At 41.7% G+C, this 25,458-nt stretch overlaps 4 protein-coding genes across 4 annotated transcripts in view; 1 reads left to right on the forward strand and 3 right to left on the reverse strand.

Moving 5' to 3' along the window:
- Positions 1–190: 190 nt before the first annotated feature.
- On the reverse strand, positions 191–1,841 carry LOC6613650 (retinoid-inducible serine carboxypeptidase). The gene is made up of 3 exons (XM_002038084.2): positions 1,699–1,841; positions 619–1,530; positions 191–538 (listed from the first exon to the last, which is right to left on the reverse strand). The coding sequence occupies exons 1-3, from the start codon at positions 1,772–1,774 to the stop codon at positions 243–245; spliced, it is 1,284 nt and encodes a 427-aa protein (XP_002038120.1). The 5' UTR covers positions 1,775–1,841; the 3' UTR covers positions 191–242.
- Positions 1,842–2,249: 408 nt separating this feature from the next.
- LOC6613651 (retinoid-inducible serine carboxypeptidase) lies at positions 2,250–3,711 on the reverse strand. The gene is made up of 2 exons (XM_002038085.2): positions 2,719–3,711; positions 2,250–2,663 (listed from the first exon to the last, which is right to left on the reverse strand). Exons 1-2 carry the CDS (start codon positions 3,683–3,685, stop codon positions 2,353–2,355), a joined length of 1,278 nt encoding a protein of 425 aa, XP_002038121.1. The 5' UTR covers positions 3,686–3,711; the 3' UTR covers positions 2,250–2,352.
- Positions 3,712–6,392: 2,681 nt separating this feature from the next.
- LOC6613652 overlaps positions 6,393–25,458 on the reverse strand; it is a 62,401-nt gene continuing 43,335 nt past the window's right edge. The window contains exons 3-7 of the mRNA XM_002038086.2: positions 9,229–9,440; positions 8,073–8,208; positions 7,757–8,013; positions 7,526–7,697; positions 6,393–7,065 (exon numbers count right to left, since the gene is read on the reverse strand). Coding sequence (XP_002038122.1) covers positions 6,929–7,065; positions 7,526–7,697; positions 7,757–8,013; positions 8,073–8,208; positions 9,229–9,440 — 914 coding nt within the window. The 3' untranslated portion in view covers positions 6,393–6,928. The remainder of the gene's footprint in view (positions 7,066–7,525; positions 7,698–7,756; positions 8,014–8,072; positions 8,209–9,228; positions 9,441–25,458) is intronic.
- On the forward strand, positions 19,391–20,105 carry LOC6613653. Its single transcript, XM_002038087.2, has 2 exons — positions 19,391–19,523; positions 19,635–20,105. Exons 1-2 carry the CDS (start codon positions 19,451–19,453, stop codon positions 19,868–19,870), a joined length of 309 nt encoding a protein of 102 aa, XP_002038123.1. The 5' UTR covers positions 19,391–19,450; the 3' UTR covers positions 19,871–20,105.

Raw genomic sequence — 25,458 nt, forward strand, 5'->3', positions numbered from 1 at the left:
GGAAGGGAAGGCAGAAGGGATTCAGTTAATTTTGAGTAAATTGTTCGAGAATTGTTTGCTGCTGCTGCTTCTGGGCAAGTCCCTTATGTGGGTGACTTGTGGCCTTGCCTCGAAATTATGGCATTTAATTGTGTGTGTTGAGATACTCCCGGGTTGGGAAGGTGATGTAAAGATGATTGAAATTCTCGAATTTACGTTGTTGTCGGGCAAGCTCTGTAACTTTATTCGAACGAATTTGTACACTATCCATAGCTGGTGAAGTACCTTAAAATATACGCCATTGCCGCCGGGTTCTCCTGCTGTACCAGATGTCCCGCCCGAAAGACCCAGAACATACTGAGTCGTCCGCCGTGCTTTTCGTAACCCTCCAGCATCCCGTCGATCCGAATGGCGGTACGGGGTGCCTTGGCGTACTCCGAACTGCGGCTCCACTTCAGTCGGCGGATCCAGTTAACGGTGCCTGGCGTTGCGCACAGTAGGTCCAGAATGCCAGAATAAATGCCCACCTGTATCGGCGTCTCTTCCAGCAATTTGGTAACTGAATTGGAAACGTTTACGATATAAAATATTCTTAGACTTGGCAACAAAACAAAAAGCATAACAACACATCACAATTACCTATTTGATTCGCTGGCTTAAAAATATCCTGACTGAGTCGTTCGAAGACTGTAGAGTTTTGTTCCATCCACACGGGCATATTGTCGAGCCCCAGTGCCTTAGTCACATTGGACCGCATGAAGTGGCTCATTTCCGGATCTTCGCCGTACCGGTAGACCTCGTCCACGTGAACCCGCCGCTGGGTGTTGTAGAGAAAGACTCCGCCCGCACTGGTGGAGATCTCACCCTGAACTTCGGTCGCCTTCATCAAGGCGCGTATCCACTTTCCGCCATAGACAAGTGCGGCTAGCTCGCCGGCCAGTCGTGATATCCGACGATAGCCATCGTCATCCACAATGCCCGATTGGAGGAGAAAGGGGGCATAGGACAGAATGCTGTCCAGTGGTGAGGTCCATGGATTGCCCACTACCACGGATTTCAGTTCACACTCTAATCCGCCCACTTTCTTCGCCAAATGCAATTCCAGCGCGAATTCGGGAGCCATTTTTCCGCCATAGCTCTCGGAGAATATATGCAGGGGCACCTTTCGGAAGTCGGGATACTTCGTGAGAAAGTGCTTCATCAATTGGACAAGATCGAGGGCTATCTGCCTGTTGTTTCTGGCATAGAGGCTGTGATGCTCCACGTACGCAAATCCCGTGCCCACCGGACTGTCCACAAAGAGAACATTCACGTGCTTCAACCAACTGCTTTCCCGCGTTTTGCCCTCGATGTCGATGGGCCCTAGCTGCTCAAATATCCCGCTGCCGGTGGATGCCACTCCGGGCCCCCCTTGCAACCAGATTACCAGCGGCCTCTCTGTGAAATGAGACACATTTGCAGTGGTGTATAGAAGCCAGTAAAAGAGGTGAGCGCCCTCCCGAACTTCCACATAGTCCCATTCTTGTACTCCAGGTCCCAGACCAACGCGTCCTGCAATGATATAACTAACTCTTATGGAGTATTTTTCTCAAACATCGAAATATACAAAGCACCACACTTCGTAGATTTAAATAAACTACAATATTGCAACCACAATTACGCCATTTTTTGTTCACTTGGGTAGCTATAGCGCATTAATGTCTGAGAACTCGTACACACCTTGCACGCAGATTAGTGTTAAAAAAAAACACAAGGCACACGCCCATATACGATTTTTATTCTCATTGAGGTACATAATCGCGATGATCACAATGCAATGGAAAGGAAAGTAGAACTAAACTGCCCGCTTCGGCGGGAAATGCGCACTGATCTGACGCTGCTTTTAGCTGTTTGCTTACTTTAGTAGGAAATACGTACATGTTTCCAGTAAACACTAAAAATGGAAATTGAATGGATACACGAAATGGAATCACCCTTTCTTTTATAATATTAAGTTGGTTAAAGAAATATATGTTTGGTTCATCTTGTACACATATTGATATTACAAATCCTGCCATATTAAACAGCAGAGTTTTTAATACTATGGAAAAAGTACTGTCCGACTGTGCTAACAGTTTATACTTAATAAACCTGTTGGAAGTGCCTTGGTGTCTGCGGCCGCGTAACCAAAGTGTAGACCTCTAAACAAAATCGAACTTGTATATACGCTGCTTTAAATAAACATTGACCCCCAGTCGATAGACCCACCCACAATATATATTAGCTCTGCACTTGGTTAAGACGTCAGCACAAAATACCGAAAGTGGGCATCTGGCATACGACGTCTATATGGTGGAAATGCTTTATTCGATGTGTCTTATGTTACATATTAGATTATTCAGTTTTATAGCTGTCATATTGCGTAACGGATTGAAGGACATACTGCATGGCCACTGGATTATCCGAGGGGGACATGTGGCCCGACCGATTTATCCAGTACATCCCGAAGTTGCCTCCGACCTTTTCGTAACCCTGAAGTATGCCTTTGATAACGATGGTTGTGCGATTGGCCTCCAGATATTCCGACTTGCTATTCCATGCCCAGTCCTTGATCAGAGCCAATGTGGCTGTAGTGGGCACTAAAGTGTCCAACTGGCCAGAAAAAATATTTACCTTAACGGAAGTCTCATTCAACAGGCGCGGAACTAAAATAAATATTATAAAGTACGTAGAATATATTCGATATATCCGATTACTCACTCGTATTAATTTCCGATTTAAGTCGATCTCCGTGAAGGCTAGACAACACTTCCATAACCTGTGACGCATAGAAACTGCCATTGATCTGCAGGGCCTCACTCACATTTCTCTCTATAAAGCGGATAAATTCTTCTCCATAGCCGTAGGTTCTATCCTCTGAAGGATCCACGTGGGTCTGTGTATTGTAAAGGTAGACCTCTCCAGTCAGTTGCTGCATGAGTTCATACCACCTCAAATACTCATCAGTGGCCTTATCAAACTCGTGTTTCTTGAGAGCACTCAAGATTCGTTCCTCCTGGGCATCGAGAACAGCCACCCCATCCTCGTCGATCAAGCCATTGACGAACAAATACTTGGAGTGCTCGCGGCTGATGTGCCGAGTTGATATCCAGGGATTGCCGAGAGTCACTGACTTGAGAGTTCCCGGTTGCGCCAACTCACCGGCGCGCACGGCTTCATCCAGTCGAATGGCCAAGGCGGGGGCCATTTTACCACCATAACTCTCCGAGAAAATGTGGAGAGGAACGTCCTTGAACTCTTTGTACAATTTATAGAAGTGCAACATGAAGCTAATGAGGTCGTCGACGAGCTCCTCATTGTTGGTAACCAGCAGACTGGTGTTATCCGCATAGCTAAACCCTGATCCCACAGGGTTGTCAATGAACAGCACGTTGACATACTGTACCCAGTTCCCCTCTCGCGGCTCGCCATTCGTGTCCACAGGTCCCAGCTCCTGGAAATTTCCCAGGACTGTGGAGGAGCCACCAGGTCCGCCCTGGAGCCACAGAACCAGCGGTCGATCAGTATAACTGCTCACATTGGCAGTGGTATAGTATAGCCAGTAGAACATGTGCGCCCCATCGCGGACGTCCACGTAACCCCAGTCCTGTTCGCCAGGACCAAATCCTTTGCGGGCCTCGGATATTCCGAACAGGAGACACAAAATCGACAAAGCACCACACCACATTCTCAATTGTATGATAGAAAATCACTGGGCTCTTCCCGATCGAAATCGCGGCTATTTATCGGAGTGGAGAGCATTTTGGACCGGATGGAACGTGACTATGAAAATTGTTAAGGTTCTCTTTATAACAGATAAACGTTTGTTTATATGGATTTCTGTTCACACTCGGACTAAAGCACTCTAAAATAAGAAAGTATTTTGGTAGTTCGACAATAATGATTATCAGAACTATAATTATTACTTAAATTGGAACATAATCCGTAAAAGATACAAAATAAATATAATAACTGGCCGACTATCACTCACTTTAAATTTATTTTTTTTTTAAATTTTATTTTATTGAAAGTACAATTTCTATTTAGCTTTGTCACTATGTAAATTATATAATTACGCGTTCGCATTTTCACCAGCTGAGTAACAGGTATCTGATAGTCGAGGAACTCGACTTTAACGATCCTTTTGTTTATTTATTAATTTGACTAGCATCATCTCATTTGTTTACCATACCGTGGCACGAGCATCATTTTTTTAAGTGCATATAAACTTCCATTTATTTCCTGAACTATTTACTCTTCTAAACAATTAATTATCTTTTCATAGTTTTCTTTTGCTATATTTTATTGCAATTAGGTGAAAATGATTTTGTATTTCTTTTTTGACAAGCTTAAAATTACATTTGCTGTACAATAAGGGGTATAGTTTTTAAATACTATAAAAATAACCAACGGCCAGAACTAAACTCTTATAAAAAACTTTTCAATGTAGTTCTTTAACTTTAATTACAATCCTAATGTTAATTTAAGCGAGGAAATGAGTCGGAACTTTTAATCTAATTTAAAATTATTTTAACATATTTTAGGGCCTTTTGTTGAATTTTTAATAGTGTAACATATTTTTGGGATCTACATATATCCGATATCCATTGTAGCATAAGTTAAAAACTTTTCTTCGCAACGTACAAATAAATAAATTAATATTTTTGGGAAGCTTTAATAAAAAATGCTGTCAATTATATACTTGGTCTACTATAATTAATTGTTGGTTAAAACAACATATAAGTTATTTCCAAAACACTCTTCAACAATTTCAATTATTTGTCCAAGAAAGTTGTCTGCTTTTCATGTCCAACGCCAATGTTTTTATGTCGTAATTGTCAAAGTTAAAATTGCTTAATTTCAATTTCAACGCGTCTGAAACAATGGAAAATCCTGTGTCAAAAAAATGGAAGAATGGAACCGACTGTCTGAACGCCGGACAAGAGGAGTGGAAAATGAATCCGATTTCTGTTTTCTGTGGCTGCACCCGGGAAAAGTAATTAACAAATGTTTGTTTGTTCCACGCAAGTCAAAAGCAGGACGACAAAAAAGCTTACGATGCAAGCAGCTCCTTCGTCCTCGGCTCGTTGCGACTTCTTTTGACAACGGCAAGTGGTTGGACCCGTCAGGACCACCCACCCACCAATCAGGCCGAAACGAAGAGCACCCAACCAAACGACCCACTGCCAATTTCGTCCCGGTTGCAGTGCAGTTTTAATGAGTGCGCCACCTGGCGGCGGCTGCTGTCATCAGGGGCCAGTTGACGCTGGGATGCGACCGCAAACGGAAATCAATTTGCCACGGGAGCAAAACCGAAATTGCCAGTTCAATGCGTTTTCGATTGTCCATTAAGCAGCTCCAGCAGCTCGCTTTCTGGCCGCTGCCAAAAGTCATTTTCAAGCAATTGGCCCGACTGGCAGAGCAATTCTGCAGATACGTTTACGAGCGCCTAAAACGAGTTGGTTTTTATACCCTTACAGAGGGTATAATGGTACGACTATATCATATAGCCTCTACAGAAATTAATTGAAAATAATAGAAAAGAAATCATAGTTCGCGCCATCATCATAAAAAATTTCTGATATCAACTGTTGAATTTGTAAATACACTATATAAAATGTACGCCATCCATATTGCCAAACAATGTTTTGGCAATTGTAGACTATTCGGTGCGCCTCATCACTACTTGAACAAACGTCACTAACTAACATCGTAACATTGATGGCTTACCAGCTTACCAGTTTAACTACGTAGATTTTTATATTTTATTATGTAACTTACCAAATTTATAAATCTCAATTCGAAACATATTTTTGGATCTTATGAGACTTAACGTTCAGCACACTATACGCTCCTGCCCCAGTTTTTGCCCCTATGGCGATAGCTTAAAAGGGAGTTGTGACGCAGATATGCATTCGAGTGCGAAATTGCAAGCGGGGGCAACAATCTGTGGGATCAGCACCCCACCCACTGTGCAGCACACTGTGCAACGTGGATGTTGCCAAAATCATCACCACCCATTGTACGCTGTTTTTCATGTCATTCCGCCAATTGCGACTCCAAATTTCCATTCCTTTTGCTAACTGGGCGTTGTTTTTGTCACGTAAAATACAAGTTTTCCATTTGCGGTTCAGCTTGAGAACTTGGTCCTTTGTTCTTTGTTTTCCCCGTTTCAGCTGTTTTTTCCACATAAACGGTAATATTTTACATTGTACAAGAAAGGGTCAACCGAATCATAAATACAATAAAAAGGATAATGGTCGAGTGGCTAAGCCATGCAAATATTGGGCATGGAGTCTCCCGCAATAAGTTATTGTAATTTGGTTGTGATTGAATTATTTAAATCAAACTTACTACTTACCATTGCGAGCATTTAAAGTGAATAGAACAGCAACTAAGTGATCAAATAAAACCATCTTTATTTGGCTTTCATCAATTCGCACACTTTCAACTTAAGATCACACTAAAGTTAAAGCTACGGCTAATCATTTTAGTTGTACAGACACAGACGAACAGAACAATGAATCTGCCTAGAAACCACAATCTTAACAATAAATCGTCGAAAACCCAACGAAAGCAAACATTTAGAATCCTGCTTAGAGAGTAGATATATATATATATATGGTATATATATGTATGTAGTAATATATATTCCTGTTGAGTATGCGAGGAAGTGCTCGATGCCTATTTACACTTTACTTAGGAATAGAGGAGTACGGGTCTTTGGAAATGCATTTGTCTTTACAGTTACGTACTTAACATAGATGTAGGTGTATGTGAGTAGGTATATTCGGTATGCTGAGGACCCTTCACTCTTGATTTGCTAATCGATTCGCTAAATGTGGGTTCCGTTATTGCCGAGCCTGAGCAGGGTTTCTCATCCGTCTCAAGTCCCGCCTAAAGTCCATCTCTCCTGCCATTGGCCATCCTATCACCGCACCGCCCTGCCGAAAAGTCGAGCCTCCAACAGGTTCCACAGCCAGTTCTCCCAGGCGCCCAAAACCCAGAAACTTGGCCACAACAGCAAAAACAGAATCGGATGCCAGGCAAATGGTCCGCAAGCCGCATCTGAAATAAAACAGAACAAAACAGATTGTTTTAGGAGGGGCTAGAGATTGAAATCAGCGGCAGTCGCCGGTGAAATTAATCTTTGAATTAATTGCTTTCAGCTTAGCGCAGAGCATTAATAAATCGCTGCCGGTCAGAGGGCCGAACACACAAGGATAATAAGGTGCTCGGTCCTTTTTCGCTAACTTTGATTTAATGCCCCACAGTTTATCACTGTAATGGCGGGCGTATAAATGTTTCCCCTGTGCATATATGTACGGCTTGTAAAAACAATCAGGACAAGATCTTCAGGCCCGCTTGGGTCAGTTGGTTCCCTCATCTTCCTTACTGTGGGCTAATTTTTAGGCAGAACAAGCTCACCTAATAACGACCGAATGTATCTTATCATTCGATTGTCTTTGTTAATTATTCATATGTTCGAAAAGTTACTTCCTGATTTTTCCATGGGAACGGTACTTACTTGAATGGATCAAGAATAGTTCGTTGTGCTCATCTCCATCCCCTGGCTGATCAAATGGATACATATTCATATCAGGTGATCGGCCAGAGGCTAGAATCCTAGGACGATCCTCCTCGATTAGTTTTTCGCTTTCCTGCGCGTAAATTTCATGTATCCTTGCCGAACATTTCAACTGCAAAATTTATTGAACATTTTTGTTGGTTCTAGCAATGATAAGGAATGTCGACTTACCTTTAAGCGACTCTTGATGTAGTGATGTACTGTCACTACGAACTTGATCTCCAAAACCGCCGACTCTAGATGCTCGGCCACGTGCCGCTGAATGTCGTAGATGCGAAGGTAATTGGGTGGCACCTGTATGTCATTGATCCACCAGGTGAGATTCGCAGCCGGCTTGGAGTAATCCGATGAGCAGTTCCCATTTATAACGTTCCCCAGACGGTATCTTGAATGGATGCCAGTAATTATGGGTCGTTGGGTGGGCAATTCTGCGGCAGAACGCGTTTGGGGTTAGTGGGAGGGTAAGAGAAACCACCTGCTTACTTACCAACCACCTCCATGTCGGCGGCCACGATGGAAGTATCGAAGGTGGGTGCATCTGCGGACACTTCGCAGGCAAATTTGCCCGATATTGAGGTGGGAACATTTCGCAAGAGAACGTGGCTGGCATTGGATTGGGCAGTCTGCAGAGTACAGAGAATTGGAAAAGGACTAGATGAAGTTAAATCTTTCAATGTATACATTGAATGAATCATCAAGCCGGAACTAATAATTTGTCAACACCCATTGCCCTCCATACATATAGTAATATATTGAATATAAATAATAAATTTGAACAATATTTTTTGTAATAAATTAATTGTGCGCAGGTAAATAGAACTTGTAAGGCAACCACCAACTATTTGCTTTCCGCTTTTACGTACATAAGTGATTACATAAGATAGGCGTAACCTTCTTTGCTGTGCATCGACAATATTTAAATATACACTTTTTATTTCATGCGGTTTTTGTGAATTCTCCCGTTTTAATATCGAAATGTCAGCTAAAGTCAACAATGAGAGCGCAGCAAATGGGAAGTCAAAATTGTTAATTAAAACTTTTTAACATGCATAAAACCAACATGGATGCAATGCCCCCCTGCTGCAACTGATGCTGTCGTTAATACCATCAGCAACCTCGCAGCAAGCTCGCAGCAGCAGGAGCAGCAACAACAACATTGCAACTGCAACAGCAGCAGCAACAAAGAAGCCCATCAGCAGCACTTTGCCTTCAGTTATTTAAAGCAATTTACATTGGAAACTTTTTGCCTTCGTTGCTTTGCCCCTCCGTGTCTGTCTTTCAGTTTCAATAAAGCCCGTCATCATCATATCACAGCACTAAGCGAGTGTTGCCAACTTGGCTATTAATAGCCATTTAAGCATTTTAATCATGGTACGGCAACCAAAAAAAGCGGTAAAACGAAATGTTTAAAATACGTTTTGTAAATTCCTGTTTTGAACAATCTGTCTCAGTAAAAGCCTTCGTATTTTATATTTTCAAAATTTTTAATGCAGGCTTTTTACTTGTTTTTAATATTATTTTCATATAATTTAAAAATTATACACAATTTTAAATTTATATATTTTATTTTAGTTTTTCATGTTAGTTAACAATAAAATTGTAGCCTTTTAAAATAGCCACTTAGTTGACATCTCTGCACTCACCTCGACATCGATTTCGTTCGTTTTGGTGAATATCTTCCAGGCCGGATTTTCCTTGGGCGTGTAGCGGTAGAACTCCCGTCTGCCCCGATACCATTTCACCGTGTAGAGCGTGTCGTTCTCGATGTCATAATTGCAGATTAAGAGCGCATTATCGCCACGCTTAACGGCGGACGGTATGCGAACGTTGACGTTCCGCAGCCCCACAGTGAGACCTGGAAAAAGAGGACGGGAACGTTGTAATGAGTTGTTGCCATGGACTCGGAGTGCGCTGAACAATAGCAGCCGGGTGAGGCTTAAATATGACAAGTTATTGTGGCTTAATTATGATCCCCCAGTGGATTACACGGGATTCCACGCGTACGGCAGCAACTTAAACTGCTCCTCACCAAGGGGTTAATCATGGGAAATAAGCCCAAAAATAAACAAACTTTAAACATTTATATAAAACACTCTCTTATTACACTTTCACAGCTGGCAATTTATTATGATATTTTTAAGTGTAAGAAAAACATTACCAGTAGAATAAAATACTTGGCACCTTAAATAAGAATCATCAATATCATTAAGGTTATTTGAGATTTACAAATTTAAAAAAATATGAAAAAATTCTATAAATAATTGTCCTATATTGGTATATTAAACTTACATTTATTTTTCAATTATTTTTATTTTGATATTATTTTACTGCTTAAATATTATATGTATTTTTTTCGCTGTGTACCACACCTCTGCTGCGTGGAATAAAAAGTAGGTCACCGACCATGAAACCCCCAAAAAAGGCCAAAAACAAATAAACTCTCCGTTATACGAATAACCCGCGTGTGTGAAAGAGACAACCGGAAGAGTCGCACTCAAAAAGTTGATTATAAAATACAATTGTGCGATCAGCAGTTGGAACGCCTGCCTCAAGCTGTTCGCCTGTTCGAAATTATAAAAAGCTTCCTAGAAAATTTAAAACCGAAAGTGAATGCTTCAGAAGGGGCTGACCCTCCCCGAGAGAGCCGTAAATCATAAAGGGGCTCGGTTTTTTTCTTTTACAAGCATCGATGACCAGCAAGTGAAGTCTGCCATGTAGGAAATCGAGTTGGGGCAGGCGACCAGGTGCCCAGAATCTTCAGGTGGAGCCCACTGTCAAAGGTTGCTGGGCAGCTAGCAGAGTTCATTGACCTCCGGGAAAGAAGCAAAGATTTTGTGGCTGTGAGCATATTATAACAGATGTGAGCTCCGAGTAAGTGGTAGTTTATGGGTGCGTATCTGATGTTTGGGTATCTCAAGTGAAAAGTATCTCTGTGGTGATGGCAGTACCTAAATCCGTTTTGTATCTGAATGCTACACTTGATAAAGTAGCATTGGAGGTTGGATAGGAATCTGTTTAATTATTAGTTTTTGCAAATAAATAAAATAAATTCTTGCATACTAATTGCTTATACTTTACATTTATAACTTGCTTTTAATTATAAATATATATATTTTTTTAAAGTTTTTTTTTTGGTTATACTGAAACCTTGCTCAACATATCCAATCATCTAGGAGGCAAGTGGTCAGTAACCAGGACTTGTTTGTTCCAAAGCTATTTATAAATTGTTAATAGTAAATGGAAAAAAAGAAACAGTAACCGGTTTCTAGGGGCCCAACGAGGGGGTCTGTTTAAACAATTGCTTGTCCTCAGTTGGCAACTCAGCTCGTCGTCGACTGTTCGCGGTTCGTTTCTGGTTAACCTTGAATACTAATTGTTGTTTCACGTTGATTTTAATGGCACTGGCTGCGTACGGAGCGCGTTGTCGTTTTGTTTTGTTGTTTTCATATCAGCATAAAAATTTCATGCTGCCCCGTCTGCTTGGCAGCTGCTTTTTTCCAACGCTGAACGCCGGATCGAAATAGTACGAAAAAACTAATCTCATCCATATTGCCGGCTTTTCTAGCCGGCCGCCGTTTGTTGGCCAGCACAAATTTGCGTAAACAGAGCACTATTTGTTTTGCCGAATGGCGAGAAGGGTACCTTTTGGGACGGGGTAATGAGAGCAAACGACCATAGGAAGACTATTTAGAAACCGTTGCTGTTCTATTTTGGCCAGGCCAACAGAAGAGGGCCAACAACGCTGCTGCCAACTTGGCGGCACACGTATTTAACTTAAGGAAACCTTGGGCTCGTCGTCTCGATCGAACTGGAAAACCTTGGAAAACCTGAAGCGGGCATCGGCTTGGAAAAAACCAAAAAAAAAAAAAACAATAACAACTGCAAATGGATCGGAAAGGAGCCCATAAAACCTTAAAGGGCGCCAGAATGGATAAGATAGAGTAGAAGGTTATCATAATAAATAATAATAAATAATGTTGAGCTTGTTGTGCTGACACGTAGAAATAATTATGAACTATGAATAAAGTATAGCAGTTTTTCTAATCTAGCTCCCATTCATAGAGGTGCCATTATCTCCTGGACAGCAGCTTTAAGTGAACAGAAAATGAACCCAAGGATGAAAACCAAGTTCTCAGCTTCTCCAAAAGAACATTGCCTACTTAGCCGCTATGTGGTGGAAACTTTTTAATCAGATGCTGCCTCTCTCACAATTGTAGTCGCTTCGCAAATTTGTGTAAGCTACGATGCTCAGTTGTCCAGCTCATTATAATCCTTGCGCATGTATTTATTGTATAGTTAATTACTTGCAAAAAAATGTCCGTCTTGCAGATTATTTTTCCTCTTATCAAAAGCAATATTCCCAATCTTAAAGTCCATGTCGCTTGCATCTGATTTCACGAAATCCCTCGTCGCTGCTCCAGACCGATTTGCCACTTGAGTGCTGCATTAAAACCAGCATTATGAGCGACCTGCTCCGGACGTCGCTTACACGTCGCCCCTCCCACTGCACAATCATTGTTTAAGTTTTGACACAAATAAAAACAACAAAACACAGAGAAACCAAAAAGCCAGCGCGACTGGAAAACGAGGCCAACAGAAGCGAACGGCCAACTGGAACTGAAGTGCGAGCCACTTGGCATTATGTTGGCCTGTTACTCGCTGCCCCTATATTATCGATCATGATTTGAAAGCGAAAGTGAAGGCGGTGGTGGCGCAGAGCCCAACAAACTCATCCGCCGCCACACAGTGTCATTCATATGTGTAAATATATTTTAATAAATTTGTACGGATGTTTGAAATGGTAAAAAACAACAAAACACGGTATACGGATACGGATATGAGATGTGTATATATATCAAGTTTTTAAAGATCTCCGAGATATTATATTTCCACGAGATTTAGTTATATAAAGCTCTCTCATCGATTGCGCATTTTATTTCATTGATTGCGTCCACTGTGCGTGGCAGATACAGATACATTCGCAGATACGAACGCAGTGGGGATTCAGATACGTTTCGTTGACTAGCGCTGTCTGTTCGCCTGTTCGTCGAGCAAAGCCGGCTATCGATTTCTACATAAAAAACGAAAGTGAATTTCATCCGGACGGCTGCGCGTTGGATGCTCTTCGCTGACCCACTTTTTTGGGCGCGTTCGCTGACCTCGGTTGGCCCAAGGTTCAACGCTCCAAGTTGAGTGGCCGCCAACGGTGTCACGTTCAGGGCCCGTCCCTGACCCATCGAGGGCCCCACCAGCCCCAGCAGCACCACCAAAAATCACTGGCACCCACCGATCGACGATTGAAAGAAAAATCAGACGCCTGTTGCGCCTACCAGGCGATCAGAGAACTCAGCGCGTGACGCTGTAGAAGTTATGCTTTCTTTTTCGACGGGTCAACGAACCCGGGCTCCAAATTTCGGAGATCGTTGACCGCCACGGTGCGGTGGTGGGTGAGTAAGAGAGACGGCCGTTGGTGGTGTGAGAGAAACAGCGAGCAAGCGCTCGCTGAGAACAAGTCTGAGTGAGAGGGTGAGTGGAATAAGAGCGGGAGGCAAGTTGCTCGTGTTCAGCGGCAGAGAGACCGCTGACACACTTACACTTTTGATTGTCTCTGCAATCAGTTTCACGGTACGCACTCGATAAGGAAGAAAATATATTCTCACTTTCTCAGCAAATTAAATTTACAATTATTTTACATATTACATTTATTTAAATTCACTAAAAAACAGATTTATTAATAACGGTTAGCTCCCTTTAATTTCAATTGTTTGCTTCTTATTAAAACAAGTATAATATTTCCCCTAAATATAACTTAATTTCATTGTAGAATTAAAAATATTTAGTTTTTTCAAACCAAAATCATTTTTTGTAGACCCAATGACTAAGTATTGTGCTCATTATATCGAAGTTTTCCTGTAGCTTATGGCATGGTAGTGAACTTAGTATTATATTTGTCGAGCAAAAAATTGTTACTCCGAGCCGTAAAATGCATGACTTCATCTCAGCTGCTAAAATCATTAACTTGTAGCTTGTCGTTTTCCATAGAAATCGCTCGAAAAGCCAGAGCGGCGCTGGAAATGTTTATAAACTTTAATGATCGCACACCCCTCGAGCGAAAAAACATTATTTTTTTGTTAAATACGAAATTATAAACTTTTCATACCAAGCGACCAGAAACCATTTGAAAGCCGTTTGTCGAATGCATCTCGCACGCTCCACTCGAGTGGATAAGTGCCAAGGTTGAATTTGACTTGTGTAACCGAGCTATGGAGCAGAGGGGAAGCAGCGGAGCGGCCGAGACCCCGCTCATAAGCTATGACACACACAGCTGGAAAGAGATCGAGAATGATGTCGTCATTAGCCCTAGAATTCCCAAGTTCCCACATCAGCCATTGTGCAATAGCTTCAGATACATTTTGTATCCGGGGAGCCTAGAAAAACACTTTCCGTTTGTATCGCCGCTCTTCCACGCTGACCATTTATCCAAAATCCCAGGCGTTCAGCGATCTGGTGGAAGTACTTACGTTATGGATAAATTTGATTTTTACTGTGCACTTGGAGAAAACAATTAATAAGGAATTCAAACAAATTTAAGCTTTAAAGCGACGAATGCAATTTGTTCTTCTCCTAAAAGGCATAACTGAAAACTGTGTAATGTAACTTATTCCTAATAATAATCCGATAATAATAATAAGCTCGAATAAAGCATGCATGCAATGCATGTATAAGACTTAAACTAACTAATTTACAAAAATATTTTATTTAAATAAACTGAAATCTTGTTTTCTTTGTTAGCTTATTCACAGTACAGTCGACAGATATCTTCAAATAATTTTATACATTTCTTAAACAAATGTACATATATGTTTGGGCAATATTTGTTATGCCTACAATGTGTATAAGTCAAGTTAAGTAATAAGTCAGATTACGACTTAAAATCAAAAATAGTTTCTTTCAGTGCTTATGTGTTTAGGCAAATTAGTCTAAAGCTTTGTGAGAGTGCCAATAAGCAAATTACCCCAGTGCCAGACCCCCACCATAGGTATAAAAAGCAAACAGACGAATACATATATATAAATACATATATTTCAATACACGTGCGCACACAATCATTATCTGAACACAAACCCATATACATATGTATGTGAACGAGTGTATGTAGGTGGTGAGCGTTATTGGGTTCAGTCATAATGCCACTTATCAGTGAGTAGACGTCGCCATGCTTTTAAACGCTGCTCGCCTATTCGAATTAGTACAAAATAATACCGTATTTCCTAGAAGCTTACGGATTCACCGTTACGCCGTAGTCCCCCATTGGTTGTGAGAGGGACGGCATAAGGCGAGGAGAGCAACAACAAAAGGGCAATTTAGTACGCTTTTCGTACACACGTGCGTTTGTACATATAACGCATACGCTCCGTTGCCTCGATCATAAACAAGTAAGTACCGGTCGGCCATGGGTGTAAATGTTTTTATTTTGTTTATATCAAAATTTAACAAAAATTCGGATGGAAAAGTTTAAAACATTTTAAATAGTTTGCTAATAGAACAGGCGACCAGCACATTGAAATAGCATTCGGTTGCACCGAAAAAGCAAAATAGGCACCCGGTCAACGAATTGAATTTCACGTTCTCGTTCTCGTCGCTGTTTCGGTTTTTTTTTTGCAGTAAAAGTTATGCGTCATCAGTTCCGAGAACTCAGCAAAAGCTGGAAGTGATAAGCATGTGATTGCGGATCGATCGTCACCAGCCGCTTATGTTTTTGTTTCGGTTCCCACTAAGCGAGCGCTTATTGTTTGCGTTTTAATTAAAGTAAAGGCAAAATTCTGCAATTTTAAAATTCATGGCTTATTTATTACATGAATTGAGAAAATATCTTCTGTGTCTAACTTACTTGAGATTATTCTTTAGACATATTAAGATATTATATAACAACTAAAGTTTATATTTATAATTTATTAGATTAATTACTAAACATAAATTTCCAAAAATATGGAAAAATATTTTATAGAGTTAAGTTTCTTAAAACAAATTCATTTTTAATCCAGGGCACAAATGGAGAAATATTCAGAAATCGAGCGGGTCTAGTATCTGGTTCCCAGTCCTTTCCCGATAATGCTAGTCCGGCCAGGACGTATCGCCCAACAAAGCAGAAAAGTCCTCCTCCAACATTGTGGGGACTGAACTCGTTGAACAAATCAGCGCCGCAAAGAACATTCGTATCTGAATACGATCCTGGTGGTAGTTCAGCGAGACAGTCCTCGTGGGTCATGATGGCGTAGTTTCTGAACCACAGGATATCCGATTGGTTGGAGGACGATGAACTGGAGGAGGGTTGTCCACACCCAATGGTCCGGCAGGCGTCTTCGATGAAAACAGACTCCGGAAGAGGCATGCATATGGAAGCAATATGTGTGCCAAAGAACGGTGCATCCAGGAAGATAAGGGCCAGCTGCTCATGGAACACAATGCTCCTAACGCAAAGGCTGTGGTGCGGTTTCCTCTCCACCGTTCTCAGTCGATCCCAATCGCCAGCCTCCACAGAAATTTGATCCTGCGGTGTATTCTCAATCGGATACGCAGCAGTGATCACCACATCGTTTCGACTCAAAGTGGCTGCTGCTACATATATCCCATCGGTATAGATAGCAGCCATCCAGGGATTTTCCCCGAATTGTGTTTGGAAAGTTTTGTTGATGGGAAAAACCTCCTGACCCATTGAACGCATGCCGCACGTATTAGACCCACTCAGATTAAAAAATTTATCCTAAATAAACACATTTGTTTTGGGTCTCCATCATCGTCACTTTCATAATCTTCTTCCTGGGGCAAAGCAATCGTACAAATCGCGAGAGTCGAAATTAAAACCCATTTAATAAACTCTGGGCAGAATGTGGTTCTCATGATCGGAGGCCGTGAGTTTTGAGATTACTTTTTTCCAACTGTGCAAGTCGGATGCTGCCAGCAAACTGAGTTGAATCAGTGTGCAAGTTTTTATTAACGCACAATCAGGTTATTATACAGCTTTCGGGCGGGTAATTCGATGCGAGGGACAGCGAAGGAGTTGTCGTCCACTACACGAAATTTAATATCAACTGGACTGGTTTCTCTCTCTATAAGATAAAATCCATTTTCTTTGTACACGCAAAGAAAACTAACGAATTCTTGAGAAAACCGTCTTTCCGTCCGTTTCCGCTGAATCTACTCTTTTAGCTTGAAAGCTATCTGCTCAAAAATGTCTCATAAAGCTGCTCTCAATTTTGTTCTTCCTGTTTTTCTGAACACATATTAACAGAAAGGGTATATAGGCACCGTTCGAAGCTCGCTAGCTTTCATGGTTTGCTCAGATGTTAACACTGTGAGAACGCGCATACACTTAGCCCAGATAAGAACCGCTTCAAACAAGTTTAAATTCAATGTCTATTCAATGCGTGTTTGTAAGTGAAGTGATTCCTTATTTTATTGAATTTACAAATACAGCCAGTTTTGCTGCTTAAAATAAACCACATTGACCGGAATAAGTTGGCTGACAGCCGCCCCTGGCATCTCGATTCTCCCACGATATTTCTGCAAAAATCACGTGTAAGCCGAACGAGCCTGCAGCTCGAAGTCGGCGAAGGTGAGACACCACCGTCATTGCCCTCAACCTCAACCTCGTCTTCGTCCTCACCCGCTAGCCTGTCCTCGACATCCGCATTGCTCGAGGGCTACTTTACACGGTGTCAGACGGGTTGGTCCTGCTGCCTGTTGCACTTTTTGCACATAATCACGTCACATAAACGGACGTCAGGCCAGGATATGAACAACAAGCTGCCCCTCCCTTTCATCCTGGCGACATGTGACGCTTGGCTTTAGATGGCCGCAAACAAAAAAAAAAAAGCGGGGTAAAAATAAAAATGGAAAGCAAGGGGAAACAGGGCCAGGAGTCCTGGGACCTTCCAACTTATTTCCCGACAGCCTGCTCCTTTCTCGCCCGGCTTTTCACTTTATGTTTATGTTGTGTGTTGTGGGCTGTGACGTTGGCCACTGACACTTTGCTCCTGCCGCTGCTCTTCCTTTAGCTTTTCCGGATCCTGTCGCCTGTCTCGTACTTTTCGCAAGCGGATGCGACCAGGACACCTGGACACGCCGGGTGTTAAAATAACAGGCACCGAACATATTGACTTTTAAAATAAGCATTATGGCGGTAAATTTTTATGAAGCCCCTCCCTGTCACTCCTTTTCGGATCCTTGTGCTCCTACCGCTGTGTGCGCCGGACAGCTGAGTGATTTATATATATTGTTTAATATTATTACAGCTGGCAGGTGGCCATTCGAACCCGCTTACGCCTGGACTACGTTCCGGCCGACGAATGTGCAAAATGCGAAAAATTGAGCACATTACAAGCTCGGACTACGACTCCTTATCCGTATCTGTGTCCATGTCCATGTTCAGATCCTTGTCCATGTCCACGTGTGGTCGGCAATAATTGTTAAAGTGTGCGGTTGGTTGGGACAGGATACGGGGCGAATGATGAAGTGACGGCCTTTCGAATTGAAGCCAGGAAGCGTGGAAGTTTTCTTGCCGCTTGTCAAGCTCGAGAGGATTGGGCTCGTAAGCCATGAGAGCAGTTAATGGTAATTGCAATTATCCAGCGAGCTTTATTGGTTAATGAACGAGCACCGGCTTAATGTCCTCGGGCTGGACAGATAATAATACTCCCGGCAAATTGCCCATCTGGAGCTGAGAGCGTTCATCTAAGACGAATATCGAAAAGCACAGATAGCCCTCTTGAAAGCTCCTGATTAAAAGATACGCAATGTCTAAACAGTAAAGAGTGCAAAGATAATTTAAAATATAATTCATATATTTTTTAAGCGTTAATTCTATAAATGAAATGAAAGTTTTGAGATGAAACTTGCTCCTAAAAAACTTTATTAATTTGTTGCCCGGAACAAGGAGGAAAATCAATTAATAAATAAATGCGGCCACAATTAAATTCTATTTTGCGAAACGCCCGCGTCGCTTGGGCGCCCAATTGATTGCATTTTAAATGTGTTTGTTCAGCAGCAGGGGGATATTTTGCATTCGGCCAAAATGTATACTGCACTTAATTCAAGATTTTTTGCTCTCAGCTTTCCACCACCTGAAACTTTTTCAAACGCATAACTGCTGTGTGTTTGCGCGTATCCTGGCAGATCATTTATCGTCTGCAAAAAATGTTTCAGTGAAGAGGGCTTAACCATCAGTTCGAGTTATGCAACCGAAATGACGGTATAATGTTGTAAGAGGATTAATAATGCGTTTCAGCAATTAAGAGTGGTAAATAAAGCGACAAAAAATCATACAGCCTACAAGCAAAGGGATTTAAATAGTTAAATTAGGTGCATTTTATCACTTTTAAAATATATGGAACGGTGTTGTAGCTGTTAAATATATGAAAGATGCTAATTTTACGTTACTATAATTAACCGCTTACTTACTTAATCGCTTTTGTATTTGGAAGCCTTGAATATACGGTACAGGAAATATTAAAATTCTATTTGCAAAATGAGTTTTTTTTTAATTCAATACCCTCAGAATTTTACATAATTATTAAATGCCTCAATCATAATGAATGTTTAATTTCTCAATCGACTTTAAGTTGGATTCGAACAATTTGGCTCAGGTCAATAGATTTCATGACATTACACTGGCGATTTCAAAGCGAAGTGAAAGCCGCACCACCAAGCCAACCACAAAGTGCAATTGAGGCCTCGTGGTGGCTGGTTGTGGGTTTTAGGTCGGTGGCGGTGCCAATTAGGATCCAGAAGTGGTGGGGTGAGACATTTCAAAGGAGCAGGCTACGCTTTTCCGCTCGGTCCTCCGTTTGAAACACAACTCGAAAAATGAAATTGAAGTATCAAAAGAAACACCAGCCGCTCGACCCAATTAAACAAGCACTTCGAAAGCTTGCACGTGGTGAGTAATGATACAATTAAGGCGCCCGGTCGATCTCATCCAAATATTTTTAAGGCTATTCAATTTTAAGCAGGTGGAATAAGCTTTTAATGAAATACTTTTCTCCAACAGCGCTTGGCAAGGCTTTCCTATACCTAGGCACTCCACCCCTGTGTCCACTCCATCAGTCCAGTGCGTTGAGCCTACTGCACTGTCACTACCTAGGCGTCTGTCCAATCTGCGCCCTGAGCTCCTTTTCCGGAAGCGGGACATCATGTTCGAGTCCGTGTTTTTCGTACTGCGGCAATTCTACAACTTTGTCTGCCCCATGCAAATCTTCTACGAAATCGAGGATGCTGAACAAGTAGGACTCCAAGAGGAGTGGGATATTTGGAGGGAACTTTGAGATTCGACGGCATGACAACCAAACCAATTGATTAATGGCGGGCTGGGCGGAAACCGTTCGCAATAAAGAGAACTCTTGCTTTTCCTCTTAAGTCACCCTGGTAACACCACTCCGATTCGCACATAATTTTCGAATAAATTGTCAAATGTTTAAAGCCTTGCCACTGAGCAACAGTCAAGGTAACCCAAGCCTGCGGATTAAATTTATTGCTCCTAGCTCTTGGTTTTGTAATGGTGGGGGTGATAATGGTGTCTGTTATCAGGCATCATTGAGTGTCATTGAAACGCCAGTAATTGCGTATTAAAATTATACACCCGGGACCATTTGCCTAATGAAATGAAGCCGTGTCTAAAAGCTAATTAGGTTGTCGTTTCCCTGGTATTTATGCAAAGCAATTGAAGAAATACACAGAAGGGAGTAGTAGGTGGTATGGGAATAGTTCCCGCAGTCTCTGATCAGGATTTTAATTTTCCACTCGAACGAAGATCTTTAGTTAGCACATATCTGTGGATGCATTACGGAAGGTGTCACCATCGAGCTGACTGCTTTGCAATTCAAATGTGGTTTGTGTGGTTCACCTTTGACCCCCATTCCGATTCCCATTTCCCAAACACCGCCTTTCAATAAGCCGGTCCGAGTTGCAGGTCCAGCCGTCAATCTGCCGGCTCGCATTCAATTTGTTTAGCTTGTCGAACCACCCACATGTCGAAAAGGCCTTGACATGTTTTCCGCCCTTTTGCCAGTCTTTTCTCGCCGCCCCAACAGTTGACACAATTTGACTTTTGGCATCCAAACGTTCGAACAACGCCCTGAACTTTTGAACTAATCTATTTGTATTTGTTTAGCTTGCTAGCGATAAAGTTGCCTTTGTGTTGTTGTGCAATCGTGTGTATGCTTTTCACCCTCGGGCAGGTGCAAAATATATATGTATGTGTGTGTGTGTGCCAGGTGAGGCAGGTCGTTTGAGTTTTCATGATGCCTTCCTTAGTGGCGCAGACCCATCAGATAGGAACAAGTTGATTATGATGATCAAACAAATGCTACTATGTTAATCTACCTATAGTGATTTGCATTAAAGTTAAAAGCGATAATTAAACATATTCCTTTACAATTATATATTATTAAAGATTATATTAGTAATAAATAGAGCATAATTAGGAACTAGCGTGAGACCTACTTTACTTCACGCAGCCTCTCGTCCTGAGTGTTAAAGATATTTGGACCGAGGTTGCTTCCCTAAGATTATCGCAATTGCATTAACGATAGAGATATGGCATTGCTTTACCAATTATGGGGCTATTCGAGCAACCGCCCTTTCCGTTTGCTGTCATTAATACCGCAAATTAGCCCGGAAAGTGGAAGTAACCGGAGGGGAAAGCCGGGAGCCAAGGGCTCAACTAATAACTTCTACTTGCGTGAACAGCCCGTAAACCAATTTCTGCCGGCAGTGCTTTCATTAGCGCTGCCTCAATGGCCAAGGCACCCCGATTTCCAGGATTCGTCCTTGGCTCTGGTTCGGTCCAAACGATTATTGGGCTCTCCGCTTGTGCTAAAGTTTAAGCCTCTACTTCGCTGATTGCCAGATTTGTTAATTATGCACGTTATAATTAATGTTCGCTATCCCGTGTTGACCTCCCACTCCCTTTAACGCACTATCACCCACCCCAGCAAGCCCACTCCCACTAGCCAACTAATTGTCAATAAATTTGCCTGCCCAAAACATCATTTCCCAGCCGAGAATGTTGAGAACCATACTCATATCCATGCCGGGGAAGCTCCCTGCTGTCATGCTGGCTGTCAGTTGCGCTTAATGCTTAAATGAAATCTAATCACGTTCTAATTTCAGTTAAGTGTGACAGCGAATTGTGCGACCCGCCCTTGGAATACGCTCTCTAGATCACCGATACCTCATCTTTGATCCCCTCCCCATTTGGTCCACTTCCGCTTCTCGTCTCCTTGTATTTCATTTCCCTTATTTAAGTGGCGCACTTCCACTTCGTCTGCTGTTTTATTCTTTTTTGGCATAGCGCCAGTCGGAAAAAATTTACATTCAATGAAGGCGAGTGACCTGCAGTCGGAGGGAAATGTTTAAAGGATATATTAGGAAACTTAAAGAGGTTTGCCACTCTAATGAAAATCAGGTAATTAAAATATTAAGGTTATTAAAGTCCACAGTAGAATCTATTGTAAATGACATGTATAAGATCTTTGGCTGAATATACATACGTCTCCCTTGATATTTATAGTGCTTTTTATTATACAAAATATTTGATCAATTTTTTATTAATAATTTCACTGGACTTAAATTTACTGTTTAGAGGCTTATTATCTCCTGTTTCATTCTGACCGCTAATGATCAGAGTTAGACGGTTTTCTCGACTGGTGGAAAAGTTGTATTCAATAGCGCAACTGGCGTTAAATCTCCCATGACCACATTCACCATCAGTGCATGTTTCATAACTTTTCATTTGAAAACGACGCCGGAGGGGCCGGGAAACTATTTCGTTTTCAAATTAGCAAACGGTTTTCCCTTTGAAAATCTAGTTAATTAGCGCTCAACAACAAACATCTCGGGGAGAAAAAGCAACAGCGGCAGAATCATCACTATCATCGTCATCATCATCGTTTTGCGCCAGTCGGGCAACTTTTTTGGCGCAAAATAGTTAAAAAACTGGGTGGGAAAACTGCTCTGCAAACCACCCACTGGACTCCGAAAAGTATGCAGTGCGAAAGTGTTCGTGAATTAAGCAATTAGCCAAGTTGAAGCAAAAGGAGAAATACAAGCGGAGAATTGCGAATCAGTCGGGATCCCAAGTTGCCTATATTGTTGCACAAGTCTGAAGCTGACCCACTGCTAATTGACCAATATTCCCGTCTTGGTCATCATTACCATCACGATACGGGTCCTGGCTTGGGTTTTGGTATTGATCCCCGTTTGGTATCCGTTTGGTTCTGGCATCGGCATGGTAATTGCAATTGCTGGCATTCCACTTCCCCATCGAAGCCCAGAGGTTGCGGGGACACAGCATAAATACAGCCAGCAAATGGAATTTATTCCAGCCAGCCACGAATTCCAATTTTGAGCATTAGCTTCCCTTTCCTTTAGTTCTTTCAAAGAAGCCATGGTGGCTTTTATGTTAACTGAATAAAGAAATGCTTCGATTTCTTATAGTAAAATGGGCATTTATCTTTTTTCATTGTTTAAAAACATGTGGCTCTATATTCCTTTATAACTTTATAGAAAATGCGAAATCATGATTATCTGAAATAGAGTATTTTACATTCGGATTGAGTTACATTGGAATACGTGTTTCTTTCTGTCGACTGCTTTTTGGCACATTGCTTATTGATTATTTTTACTAATTTATGTGCTAATAAAATTGTCAATTTGTATGCGTGCAGCGGTAGTTCGTTTGGGAGCGGATTCCACTGCTGTGAGTGGCTGCGATATCGTTGCGAAGGATTTCAGGGAGGAGTGAGTTGCCAAGGATGGCGCAGCTGACAAAACCATTAGACTTAAGTGTCTCCTGCTGCCCAGCGGCTGCCTCTCCTGTTTCCCTTTTTGTTCAAAGCCGTCGTCCTGTCTCATTGTCAGAGGGCAGAGTGCCAAAGGCGCTTACAAATGACGCTGCAGGACATTTCTGGTAATGATTTTCCGTCGGAGGCCAGCCAACTTTGGCTTCAGTTTCACATTTTGGCCGGGAGCAGTCTCACCCATTCGCTGGCCAATCCAATCCCGTCTTTCCTGCGTTCTGGGATTTTAAACTGGCTTATTATGCCGCATTTGAGTTTAAATACGGCCGCAAGGATTTCGCCGATTGCCATGGGGCTATTGACAATCTTTCGCTCAGTATTTATGCAAATGTTCTGGAGAATTATGGCAAGCTTGGGAATTGAATATCAAACGAACAGAGTAGAGTTAAGGTAAGCCGCATACTCACAGGTTATCTCTAGAGAAATCAATCAAATCATCAAAATAAATATGTGTTCGATATAGGTTCAGCCGATCTGCGTTATCAGCAAGAGTAATCTGACTTTAATGTCTCATGCCTCTTCATAAGTGTCTATATATTCCATTGAAAGTGTGACGCTTTTGTTGAGGGATATTCCAAATAAATGTGTAGAGCAAGTGATTGGATCCGAACGCCTAATATAATTTTTTTTCAAAGCTTACTAAAGCCACCTTATCCAGCTTCAATATATTTGCTAGGCGAACAATTTCATCACAGGAGCCCAATCTGCGTTTCGCCATCTTTGCGCCCTGAAATAAACAATATATTCGCACATTTACCCAAAGCACCTACTTCCACTTAGCAACCTTTCGCCGGAGGAGCTCTGCTTTTACACCATTTGGTCCATCCGAAGAGGGTGGGAACAGGGGACCCTTGAGCAAACCACTTGATGACGAAGACATTTTGCCAGCTAAAAAATCGTATTTACAACATAATTTACACTCAAAGTGAGCAAGGAGAGGAGGTGGGGGAAAAGCCAGGCTGTGATGAAGAGCGGGCGAAAAGGGTGAACCTGGGCTGTGTGGCCCATTCAAAGTGCCACCACTCAAGTGCCACTTTGCCGTACTTGTGCCTGACCAGGATCCGTCTGAAAAATGGGACAATTTCATGGCCTTTAATGGCAAACTTTTAGTGGTCAATGCAATGGCTGCCGCACAACATCATCAAGATCCGGGAATTACCAGAACCGCCGTAAAGGAATGGCGAACTGGAGTGAAACTCCGCTCCTTACGTTAAATTATGTAAAAATATAATTCTCCTTAAAAAAAGAACGAGAAAAGCATTTGGTAGCTGGTGTATGGGAAAATGACGGAAAAGGTGAAAATTGTATTACACGAAGTCAAGTCGAGTTCTGCACTCGCTGATGCTTTCCGCTTGCCGCCCTTTGATGTCGTTGCGCGAAAATTGAATGAAAATAATTTGTAATGCGTTTGCACTGCGGCAGATGGCTGGTGAGTTTGTGGTTGAGCGCTGAATGAAATGGAAATTACGGGAAATTTTGTAAATTAATGAGATGTTAAGGGGGCGAACCAGCTTGACGTAATTAATGAAGAGAATGCGACCCAGCAAACCAATATATGGTAACGTATTTATAAATGCCCCCAAATTGGTGTTATTAGAGCCAACCTATGTTCGATCTACTTAAAGAATAAATGCATGGTTTTTCCATACATTTTTTTCCATACTATTTGTTGTATGAGTTGACAGATTCAAAGAAATACAATATATATAAAAATATAAATATAAACATATAAAAGAGCTAGCATTCGCATGTATATAAGTAAATATACACGACATGCTTCATCTTAATTCGTTATCGGCGGCAAGAAATTCGAAGAAGCCTTATCAAATCACAATACGAACAAGAGAGAGTGCTATAGTGGAGTGCCTCGACTATCAGATACCTGTTATTCAGCTGATAAATTAAAAAATAATAATAATAAAAAAATAAAATTTTTCAAAAGGTGTGTTTCAAAATTTAAAAAATAACAAAACAATCGTTACATTCTAGCTTTTACAGTTTCTGAGATCGAGGCGT

The sequence above is a fragment of the Drosophila sechellia genome, chromosome 2L (genome assembly GCF_004382195.2).
Source record: "Drosophila sechellia strain sech25 chromosome 2L, ASM438219v1, whole genome shotgun sequence".
In the NCBI taxonomy this organism is placed as follows: domain Eukaryota; kingdom Metazoa; phylum Arthropoda; class Insecta; order Diptera; family Drosophilidae; genus Drosophila; species Drosophila sechellia.